The sequence below is a fragment of the Hevea brasiliensis genome, chromosome 2 (assembly GCF_030052815.1).
Source record: "Hevea brasiliensis isolate MT/VB/25A 57/8 chromosome 2, ASM3005281v1, whole genome shotgun sequence".
Classification (NCBI taxonomy): Eukaryota; Viridiplantae; Streptophyta; class Magnoliopsida; order Malpighiales; family Euphorbiaceae; genus Hevea; species Hevea brasiliensis.
Genome location: NC_079494.1, coordinates 97,973,324 through 97,985,886, shown reverse-complemented (window position 1 = coordinate 97,985,886; position 12,563 = coordinate 97,973,324). Strand labels below are relative to the sequence as shown.

The window sequence follows — 12,563 nt, the reverse complement described above, 5'->3', positions numbered from 1 at the left end:
AATATGATGAGAATATAATATTAGACAGATTAATTAGATAAAAAAAATATTAAATTTTTTTGTTTATTTATAATTTTATTCTAACAATTCAATCTTGAGTATAATTATAATCTCAACCGTTGATTTTAAAACTTGAATATAATTGCACCATATGATATTAAAATCAAAATTTTAAAGAAATATCACATTAGATATCAAAAAATAAAATTACAATATCAGTTGATTTTAAAAATTAGATGTAATTACATCAAATGCCAAATATATAAATACTAAAATTAAAATTTAAATATTTGGATAAAATTAGAAATTTAAAAAAATTTTTGTCCAATTGCCTATTAAAAATAAATTTAAAAACTTATTTTTTTTTATTCACTTCTTCAAATAAAATAATAAAAATATACTTCTTTTCTTTTCTTTTTTTATATTTAAATTCTTTTCATTTTCATTGCAAAATTAAGAAACCAATCAAAGGCCTAGGATGAATTACTCTGCATTCTCAAAGTTCTATAATTGTTCGTTACTCTGCATTCTTAGTTGTCCTCTCCCTCTCATTTATGTCCCCTTCCTTCACACCACCGCCCTTTATCTCTCACTGTCCCTGTCAAGAAGTTATTGTATGATCTTGGAGTGTATACTCCCTTTAGACAAAATGATAGATCTTACTTTTGATTAACATGAAAAAAGTAAAAGGGAATACTATTTTAAGTGCTCCAATTTTATTGTATAATTAGCCATCCCTGTCCCCCCTCCCCTAGACCCTCTCTCCTCGTGGCACACATTTGCTCATACCCTTGTTCTTGCGACTCAATCCTCCACCCCCTTTCTACTTTCCCTTTTGTCTCGCCTAAAGGCCATAAGTTTCTCAGACTCGCAGCCCATAATCCCCCTCTTCATCTCGTCTCAGAACCCACATCTCCTACCTTCGTTTTTGTCTATCCCAATGGTGGCAAAGCTCTAAGCACATCCCATTGTCACCTTCTTTTTCAAGGGCTTCTTCTATGTCTACACTCGTTAGTGGTTCGACTGCAAATTTTGCAAAAGGTATCTTCAATCTTGTCACCTCCCAACTCTTTAATAAAGGCCGACATTGACTTCAACAAGTTTGTCAACTTCATCCAGTGCCATAAAATGGATGGCAACATAGATGGAATAATGTAGAGCTATAATAGGCACAAGTAGTTGAATGAAGCTTTTGATATGTACAATATTGACAAGAATTGATTGATTTCATTGAGTGAAATGTAAATTGGAATTGTTGATTTGCATTTTATTATTATGGATTTGTTGATTTAGGCACTCAACAAAGCTTTAAAAATGGATTGGAAGACTACTTTATACACGAAATTGAATCTTAGGCTTCATTTATTTAAAAAAAAAGGATTTCTGAAAAATATTTTTTTGTATTTTTTAACATTTAGAATATAAAAAAATATTAATAAAAATATTTTTCTAATAAAAAAGAATAAGTGATTTTTAAAGAAAATGACTTTCTCATTATGAAAATACTTATATGTATATAATATAAACATAAAACATTAATTTAATATTATAATTAAATAATAAAAAATATTTTAATGAAAATTTTTAAAAAAAATATATATTTTTTTTATAAAAAATATTTTTTATATATAAATTATTTTTGTGAAATAAATAAAGTCTTAAATTTTTTTTTTTTTATGAAGTTCAAAGAAGAAATTATGTATTTGGCATTTAAGTTATTTCTATTGTTTGTTTTGTAAATGTTTGTCACGCCAATAGATTAATTAAAAGAATCGACTGTCTTATGCAATAAGTGCTTATTGTTAATATAAATAATTTATTGTTAATATATTTTATAGGTATTCATTTTGTGAAAGGAAAAAATGATATCATTTAATTTATGAGAAAAAAAAATAAAAATAAAATAATTTATCATGTTTAAAAATTTTAAAGATAATCATATTAAAAAAATATATAATTTTACATTAAGGATAAAATAATCATATTTAAAAAATATTTTCAAGATTACAGATTTTTTGCACCTCAATTTAAAAAAAAAAAAAAAAAAAAAAACTTAATTGTTATTTAGCAATGAGGGTACAAAACAACAAATAAATAACAGGACATGACCAATATTTTCATCCGCCATGGCAAGTGAAATTGAATGGAAGGATCAAAATCATTGTTGCTATCAATAAACTTTGGCTCAATAATACAGAAATAGTCTCCAAAATTGTTTGAAACCCATCAAAGCTAGACCAACAGAATAAATCATGCTACTAAAGAAAATGATGATTCCTCATTACTTACATGCTTGTGAAGGCAAATGTTTCCATACAAAAATGTGTCCTTCCAATACCTTATCAACATGTTAGACCCAAGCGAGTCCTCTGCTAACAATGGCATAAGCACACCCTGATCTCAAAAATTGTCTTCATTGCATCAGAAATCATAATTAAGAGCAAATTACACTAATACTCACCCAAGTTTCCCTCTAATTTCAATTCCATTCTCCATCAAACCCTCCAAAGTTCCTTCCGAAAACCAAAAACCGGCTCGAGAGGCGTCTATAATTACAATTCATGAATAATTGCACATCCTTCCTCTTCCATTCCTTAATCTCAATCCAGAACCAGTCATTTTCTGAAGGTACCTTTGGGAGAGGCCAGTACTTCTTTGTTGGGCTTTAAAGTACTACAAAGGTCTCTGAGCAATACAATAACACACAATTTGAATCTTGGTCATCCATCAGTCTTCTGTGAAATTTTTGGATGAAGTGCACCGATTCTATTCCATTGCATAGCTGACAAAAGCCCAGATGAAAATTGCAGGACATTATTGAAATTGGAGGTAAACTTGGAACCATTAGTTTAATTCATCTCATGTTGCCCTCTCTCAAGACATCAATCATATTATAGATCCGCTTGTCTGCCCTTGACTGAATCTGCATTTTCACCGCATGATTATTTGTAAGAAACATAAATAACTCTCCAACAACAACAGTCAATATTAGTTGTCTTGGTGGCATAAGGAATGGAAGCATTCGTACCTTCTTAGCAAGGAAAATTATAGCATCAACAGTACCCTCTGCATAAATGGATCTACCACAAACATTGTGTTGAAACTCAAAAGAAACTCTGCATGGAAAGGGTTCAAGATGAATAAACATATTGAATCTTGCTGACGCAACCGAAAAGAAGCAAAATATATTTAATCGAAAAATGGATATCAATTTATATGTTTGTTATTACGTTTGATCAGGTGATGTCAGATGATACATATGGAATGCATGGCCAGACAAATACTCCTCTGGTACACCCACCACCTCAATTTGTTGCTTGGGATCCCGGATCATTTGTATCTGAAACAAAAAGAGTAATCAGAACTGATGATCACAGCAAAACATTGCTAAGTTTTCTAGATGAGATTATAATGTCAATTGCTTCTAGAAAGATACTGTGTCCTACAGTATTAAGCCAAAAAGACTGGGCAAAGATGGCAAATTACAGACATGTGAATTGATCCAACAAGAATTGCAGGCACAACCTCTTGGTTCAGATGCAATTAAATCAATATAGCTAGCTAAAATTCAATATAATTGCCAAGTTTTAATTAATCCAGGGTGGTTGACCTAAGTAAGACTGATTTTTTAATACATGAATATAATGCAATAAAAATTATTGATTTGAGCTTGAAAATTGCCCTGGCAGGTATAAATATGGAACTTTAACCATCTGGATAGCCAGCACTCAGTAGCACAATAAAATATATTTTGCCACTAGTACATTATGTTAAGTAGATTATTTAATTAATTTTTACATAAAGCATTCCAAAAACCTAATCTGCAGTAAGATCATGGATCAAGAGCCTGCCCTCCTAGCCAGGTCGATGTCCAGTCCAGGTTGATTTAGTATGAGTTACAGAACACACAAAACTCCACAAGCAGTCAAATGACAAAGGGCACAGATGCCAAGGCAAAAAGTACTAAAGAACAAAATATCTACAAAAGCCCTTAACTAATTTTCTGTAAGGCTTTTAATGCTCAGTATACTGAAATTCCATAGCTATAAATAGGGCAGTGAAGTATGGCCGGATGGGATGAAATGGTAATATGACCACAATTTCCATGTGTATATCCAGATTATTATTCTAATTTTTACATAATTAAGCATAGAAGTTACATATGCAAGAATATAGCCAGGAGGAACAAAGCAGATTCAGGATGGTCATCCAAATCACAGAAAAAGCAAAACTGCTGAAGCATGAAGATCTTCAAACAAACCTTATCCGTGTCAAAAGACACACCCAATTTCTGGAAGCAAGAAATAACAGCCTTAGCAGTTCCGGATGTGTCCAACTTCCCAGCTTGATGGGACTCCAACACCTAAATTTGCAAATACATGTATCAGTGGGCACAAGTAAATAGTAATATATCAAAATCAGCTGAGGGAATGCAAATACCCTTAGAAGTGAGGAATTAAATTGAGTTAAAATGACAGCAAAAAATAGACCAATAAGACTAGCAAGTCTAGAATTTTTTTTTTTCTTTAATAATAACTGTGTGCAGGCAATGTGTTTTTGCAACCCATAGATCATAAGTATCAATGAGAATAAATGTACACAGTTCAACGACTATAGAGTTTGTTAGAAGTTTTTTCAAGAAACAATAATTGAATTAAAGAAAAAGGCTGAAAATTGCCCTTTCAATCCCAAACTTTCAAGTATTTCTTTCACATTGTCAAGTACAATTGGTGCCTCACTTAGCAGTTTATGAGTGATCAAGAAAAATCTCACATACACAACAAAGATTCATGTAAGAAAAAAAAATTCTACATTTTTAATCAAAACCATTAGAACTTCCGAGCTGCAATTCTTAAAGATGGCCGTTCTATATATTATTAGCATAACCAAACAAACTCAAAAAAGGGGATTGTAACTTATTAAACCATAGAGACAATGCAAATAAGCAGTACCTGAAGAGAATACCCAGAAAAAGCTCCAGGAAATTGCTCAGCCATAATCTCCATGGCTGCAAGAAATGCAACCACCTACTAAAACAATAATCTATTAGGATATGGAACAAGATATTTATGTTACATTTTTTAAACCAATTAGAGGTACCAAAATTCAGATCACCTGCTTCCCCATCTGTGGGGAGATCACAGCATAAATCTTTGAATCCTCTACAGTCTTATATAACCGATCCCTATCTCCACCAGTAGTTCCCATAACAAAGGGCACCCCAACTTTGCAATACAGTTCCGCATTATCTGCACCTCATAAAGCAGGACCAGAAAAGATAAAAGCCATTAGAAAAAGTGTACATAGGAGACTAAACTGTTACAAAGTCTCACAAGTCTAAAGACATGGGAACTTAGTTCTAGTGAACAGATTTTGTTGATATGCATGGTATTTGCACCATAATGTTAAGGTACCTTTACAATATTAATAAATCATAATCAAAATTAAAGCATTTCAATTAGAATACATAGAACAGAAAATTTTATACAGTTAAGCATACAAATTTAGGATATCCATTGCCCATACCAGGGAGCATAAAAGCATTTCTTTTTTTCCCAGTTAATATTTATAAGTTTTAGTTTAGACTATTCAGATTGAAGTTAGCCAACAATTTTGAATCCTCTGATTTTACAAAGTTGAGGTACTAAATCAAATCTCTTTTTCCAAGAATTCAATATCCCAACAAAATCAGTAGCTCAGGTTTCTGTTCAATTTCTTTAAATAATAAGTTACATGATATTTACCATTTACTGCTGTAGGAACAGTGTAATCCACCACAATTAGGTTTGGATGCTCATCATAGATGGATGCAAGAACATCTTCTCTTTCAGGAGGACCATGTATCTTAATATCATTTCCGCATACTTGCACGATATTTCCAGACTCGTCTGGTGAGCCAAATGATACAGGAAGAATCTGGAGTCCTGCAGAGGCTGCTGCCTTAATAACAGCCTTCCCCATTTTACCACAACCATTTACCTAAAGTCAGTAAAGAAATGTCATCAAGTAGCCTCAAGAACCAAATTAAAAGGTGACTATTTTTCTTCATTATATTCACAAACATATATAACAACCACCATAGTCCTAATTCAGAAAACATGTCCACAGGACCACACAATTCACAAGTTAGTTTACTAATCAATAATGCAAAATAATGCAACTACAAAACAAACAATAATATTAGCATACCATGATTGGAATGTCAATTTTGTTGGTTGACATGGACACTACTGCAATATAAGATCTCCGTCTCAGTAGAGTACTAGTTCTCTGTTTCCCATGATGGGATAAAGTAAAGGTCCGAGGTTTAAGAGTAACACAAGATGCTGCCATTACCTGTGCAAGCGAAAGTAAGCAAAAAAACAACATAAATCAAGTCTCACACAGCAATAACGGATCATTTTTAAATTAAAAGCAGAAAGAAAGAATAACCATTCAAAGCCTTTCCCTTTTTCTTCTTCAATTTGAAGGAGAATAGTTAGTTTCATGACAAATGGAGAATTACATCGTGGGTCTTTTTTACATTGATAAGGGTTTAATCCAAAGGCATGAAAATGTTTAGAACCGAGAATATCAATGCATTACATGGTTAGCTTCAGAAATTGACTACAATGAGCATGTAAAAGAGCTATTGCTAAGATAACCTTATGGATGCTGTTGGTGAAAACTGGAAGGAGAGCGTCTTCGAGAACTCTTCTGAAACAGAGACAAGTAATTACGCAGTAGGACTCAAAGTTGGAGATTCAAGAGCCGACAAGAAGACAAACCTCAAGTATATAGAGGAAGAGTGTAGGGTTTTGAGTTTTTGGTTTGCCCATAAACCCTTTTTCAGGCAATAAAATGAAATTATTTGATTTTTTTTTATCTTATTCTAATTATATAAAAACATATGAATTTAGAGTTTTTGTAAAATTCTATTAAACATTTTTAATTTTATCATTATAATTTGCTATTGCAATTCCATCTGTTTATTTCACATTCTTTTGTTTATAGGGAAAATTAAAATTTAATTTTGAGATATGCCATAAATCAAGTTCATTCCTTTTTTCTTTTTTTACGGGAAATAATTTAATTTATAAGCTTTGATTTCATTAACAGAACAATCTTATCATTCATGTTAATTTGATTTGAAATAGTTTAATCTCTTAAATTTTGTTATGAACATTTAAATTTTATATTTAAATAAATATTTATTTTATTCAAATATTTTTTATAATTATAATTATTTAAAATATAAAATAAAGTATTGTGAATCGTAAAAGTATGTAAATTATAAAAAAATAAAGTAAATATCCATATAATTATATTTACGTGATTCATCTTTTTAATACAGATTACGTGCATAAGTTATTAATAAATAAGCAAAATCACTTTTTAATGGACAAAAGCGCATCTCCATAGTTATTAATAAATAAGCAAAATCACTTTTTAATGGACAAAAGCGCATCTCCATAGGTTAAAAGTTAAATAATATTTTTAGCATACTCTTATTTATAGTGATAACCCTCATTAATAATTTAATTAGTAATGCCATTCAATTTAGAAATAATACAATAAAAATGAGTTTTACTCCATTTAGGAAGTAATTATCCTAGTAAGAATATTTTTCATACTTAAATTAGGAAAAGATATCTTTCAATCCAATTAGGATTTTAAGTCATAAATCTAATATAAAGTTAATAATTATAAAGTTTATAATCTTTTATGTCCATATTTTGAATTAGTTCAAAAAAAAATTATACAAGAAAGTTTATTTTTCATTTTATTTTAAATTAATTTTATTTAAAATAAAATATTAATAAAATATTATTTATTCTAGCACATTAATTTAAATGAAAATTTATTTAAATATAATTTTTAGAGAATATTTATAAATTATAAGGAAATTATATCTTTAAATGATATATGCATTATTAATTTATACACTCAATTAATTAGAATTTATAAAATCATGTTTTGAAATAAGATTCACCTTATTTTGTAATAGGTCACACTATTATTTTTATAATGTGTCAAATTTTAATTAGGTGAGTGTATACACCTTGATGTAGGCAATATATTTTTTGAAATGAAATGTAAATAAAAATTAATTAATTTTACTTTCTTTTTTTTAAGAAAAAAAAGACTAATGTGTGTAATTTTTTTTGGTAATTAAAGGTTTGGTTAGGGTAGGTTCTTCTAGTCCAAGGTTAGGACATACTATCAATCTCATTAAGAGAAACTATTGGCAAGGCTCGAACTCTCAATCTTATAAAAATATTAATGGAGCCTTGCCAACTGAACTAACTCTTATTAACAAAATGTAAAACTTTTAAATCTTTACATTTCACCCTTTAATTCCAAATCAAAAATAAAGAAAACATGAGAATTTGGAAATAGCCATTACCACTACCATGGTTAGAAATCAAATCAGAACCATAAATCAGCCCTTCAAAGGGGATGTAAGAGAAGATAAAAAATGAATAACCAAGCAACCCTGAGATCAAAAGGGTGTAATCAACAGGAAAAATGCATATGATGACAAATATGAACAGTAAATACAAACTCTGGACATTGACAAATGTCCATAAATATAAAAGAGAAAAGAGTTTATACTTACTAAAAAGTTTTATATTTTATTGAATTTGAAGGAGTTACAGAGAAAGTATGGTGATTACAAGAAGAGGAATACAATGGTGCTTAACACATGAGCTTCCTAGAATTAACAAAGGTTTCTCTAGCAGAGTTTTGTTCAACTCTTTCTAAAACTCTGTTTTTAATTCGGCCCCGCTTCCACATAAAAGAAATTCTTCTTTTAAAGAGGTCCAAATGGTAGTTTTAGGATTTTAAAAATTGTTGTGCAGTCCATGAGTGCTCACTATGCAGTCTGTGTGTGCTAGCTGGGAGCATCTTTTGATAATGCAAAGCTGGATTGGAAAAGATTTTTATAAAAATAGCCTAGCTTCATGCACCGAAAGCTTCTTCTTTTCATGATTTGGAACTGTAGTTTTGGAATGTCGGCAATCAACAAGTAAAGGAATACTTTTTTGCTTTTTTCTGATTTTGAAACTGTAGTTTTGGAATGTCGGCAATCAACAAGTAAAGGAATACTTTTTTGCTTTTTCTGATTTTTGTAACTCTTTTTTTTTTTTTTTTTAGGAAGAAGATCATCTGATTTGAGAAAAGATTCCATAACAGTCATCTTCATTTTCATCACTGAGGTCAATGCTGGGTTCTGAATCTGAATCTACTATAGATGAATCAGACCTACCTTGCAGAAGCTATTTAATAATTGCAAAGTATTCTTCTTGAGTTTTCATTGCTACAAGTTCGGCTGAAGCATGAGATTTTTGAGCCAAGAAATTTGAGTTTAAACTTTGGGTTTTGAGTCAATCTTGAATAGCTAGTTTTAAAATTTTTTTCTGGGACATTGAAAGAATCCCACCATTTTACCTTGAATCTCCTAGCTATGATATTGATATCATCTTATTGATGGTATTCATGGAACAAAATAAGGACGGAGGTAGAAAAAATTTTGTGCAAAAAAGAAAAGGGGTTGAAAAACTTTTTTCTTTTACTAAGGGTTTAAAATGTTATTTGAACAAGGTGAAATTTTCCTGTATATTTAGGGTGAGAAGGTCTAGAAGAGTTCTAAAGTAATTCCACCATTAAACAAACCAGGAAGAGATTTTTATAATGCCAATATTGGTTTTGGAATAGAATAATCAAGAGTGGATATTCTCATGATTTTGCATGAGGAAGGTATTAAACCAGGCTTACTGATAATCCCAATTGTTGAAGGATGAGCAGTGGTTTAATTTAGTTTTGAAATTGACAAGAAAAGTTTTAGTTATTGAAAAGTTTTGACCCCATTTTGAAGGGTATTAATTTTTTGTATCTGGCAGGTTGAACAAGCTAGGTCACATAGTTTTTGTCAAGAAAAAAATGTTTGAACTTGGCTGACTCAGTTACTTCAAAAATTGCCATGTACTAAGGTTGAGGTTTTGTTAAATCCCATGGTTTAAAATACCAACCTTAACAGAAAATATTTGCAATTGCTACAGAGAAATTTTTGTCATAAAATTCATCCTCTATAGTCATTATGTTTTGAAAGTGCAGTTTTAGAAAATATTCAGAAACCTTTTTTGAATTTTTGGTTTGGGATAAAATAATTTGAGAATTATTTAGCAAACTATTTTGAGAAAGGATTTTTTGAGAAGAACTTTCCCTTTCTCCAAGGTTTTTGAAATAGATTTAGAAATCATACCTTGCTGAGTTTGTAGAGTCCAAACCTGTGATATGTTTTATAATGCAAGAAGTAGTTTTAGAGATTTGGATAGCGATTTTATGCATTCTTAGATTTGTAACTATTTTTTTGGTGACTGATTTGTAATGGCTTTTTCTTCTTCATTTATCACATCAATCTATGATTTAATAGGTTGGCTTGAAAAAGTTAGTTTTGTAGAGTTTGGATTTTCTGGGTGTAACAACCAAGGAAAAAAAAAAAGGGGGTCAAAGGATGGGACTTGGCATGTGACAGTGGATTTCCATTGTCACTGCCAAGTTTTTTTTTTTTAAAAAAAAAAAGGTCAAAATCGGGAGGAGGACCCCCCCCCCCCCCCAATTTCTCTTCTCTCCTCTCCTCCCCTCTCTTCTTTTTCTTTCCTTCTCCGGTGATCGGCCACCCGACCTCCCAAGCGGCTCCCCACTTGGCCAGCAATCCTCCAGCAACGGCCAAAACCACCAGAAACGGAGGCAAGAGAGGGAGAAGAGAGAGAAAACGTGCACATAGTGGGCAACGGCTTTCTAGCGCGATTCCAGCTTCATCCGACGTCCGATCGAGGCGATTCAGGTGGCGTTGGAAAGCCTGTTCCGAGAGCTTTCTTTTGATACCCATTTTGCAGTAAATGGAGGTCGGATGAGTGAGATATGGAGGAGAGAAGTTTCGGGTTTTTCAAGCTTTTTCGTCAGATTTAGGACGATCCGACCATTTGATCGACGATCCGAGACCACATATGGACTGAGGAAGAGGGGAGGAACATGATGGTATGATCAGATCTGGCAAATATCACTGGCGACCGGCCACCGTGGGCGGTGGTTCTGGTGGTGGCTCCGGTGGGCTTTGGAGATGATTCAACTTCCAGATGATTCCTCATAAATTTTTGGAATTTTTGAGACACAGATAAACTTCGGGTAAGATTATTTTCATTATTTATCTATCTGTGGAGCATAAATACAGTGTTTTTTAAACAGGAAAAATTAGAGAAAAATTCTAAGAAAAATATATGATGACAGTAAAATTATTTGGAGATATTCTATGGTATTTGTTGAATTTTTGAGTAATTACAGAATATTTTTGAAAAATATAGATGGATTTTAGTTAGATTTTTAACATATGGGCATATAAGATTATTTGAAATTAAGATATTTAAATTTTATATGATTGGTTGAAGCTTGAGGATGGAGGTTTAAATATGTGAATATTGAATGGGGTTAAATTAGGAATATGTTAGCTGTTGGAAACTTATGAAATTGAGTAATATTCTTGAATAAAATATTCATGGGTGATTAGAAAATTACAATTCATTTTGCAATAGCCTTATAATATTATTAAGGACCGCGGGGCAGAATTTTAGAATTTTTAGAGCTTGTTTGAGTAAATTTTTACAAAATATCAATTATAGGGACTAAAACGTAATTTTTAAGATTTTGAGTATTGCTTGGTTTGGAGGGCCCAGGAGGGGCCATATAATGATAATGAGATATGAGTTGAATTTAGAAGTGTTATTTGAGCCTTTTTGCAGGTTGGGTAGGTCCCAAGTATAGGGGAAACTTTGCCTGATTTTCGGCATGAATTAGACTGTCTATTGCCTCTTTAGAGTTTTATCTTAACTTAGTACTAATAAATTTATAATTTAATTATTAGGTGATCGAGGTCAGCTATTTTTCTACATCCAGCAGCCACAATAGTCATTGGTGTACAGTGAGTAAAATATTAATTTTAATTATAATTTCGATATTATTATATGTTTAAGCATGCCCATGCATCACTTATATATATGTATCTATGTAGTTAAACTCTAGGCACGTTTTATGTTGCATTCATAACTGTTAAAGTGCCATGGATGTTGTTGTGGTAATTTAGAGCAGTGTGCGTGTGACACCCCTTACCCGTGTACAGTATACCCGAGTAAGTAATGCCACACGGTGTACCGGCACACTCTAATATACCTTAATTAATTTATATCATGCTTATGAATATAATTTATGAAATATAATTTATTTTAGCCATTTATCAAAAGTATTCTTTATTTGAGGTTCCGAAAATTTTAAAGAAAATCCGGCGGAGTACCGGCTAAAAATGGAGAAAACAGTTGTTCGAAACCTGTTAAAAACACTTCCAAATAATTTCCAAACAATCCCAACTTCAATTCATCAACAGAGTCTCTATATCAAAATCTCAACATTTTTTTTTTCAGTTTCAGTTCTCAATCATCATTTCTCAGGGTTCTCATATATAAACAACAATTAAATACTCAAATTACTTCCATACATAATTATTTACGTGAACCTCAAAATACATT

At 31.3% G+C, this 12,563-nt stretch overlaps 1 protein-coding gene across 2 annotated transcripts; it reads right to left on the bottom strand.

Annotated features, from left to right (window-relative positions):
• Nucleotides 1-2,253: 2,253 nt before the first annotated feature.
• LOC110636720 (4-hydroxy-tetrahydrodipicolinate reductase 2, chloroplastic) lies at nt 2,254-6,828 on the bottom strand. Of its 2 annotated transcripts, XM_021786539.2 has the most exons (9): nt 6,645-6,828; nt 6,190-6,336; nt 5,745-5,979; nt 5,116-5,249; nt 4,953-5,027; nt 4,262-4,363; nt 3,231-3,340; nt 3,029-3,116; nt 2,254-2,923 (listed from the first exon to the last, which is right to left on the bottom strand). In XM_021786539.2, the coding sequence occupies exons 2-9, from the start codon at nt 6,331-6,333 to the stop codon at nt 2,855-2,857; spliced, it is 957 nt and encodes a 318-aa protein (XP_021642231.2). In that variant the 5' UTR covers nt 6,334-6,336; nt 6,645-6,828; the 3' UTR covers nt 2,254-2,854. The 2 variants fall into 2 exon arrangements, with proteins under 2 accessions (XP_021642231.2, XP_057992195.1); XM_058136212.1 differs by lacking the exon at nt 6,645-6,828 and having other exon boundaries at nt 5,745-5,970; nt 6,192-6,331.
• Nucleotides 6,829-12,563: the final 5,735 nt, after the last annotated feature.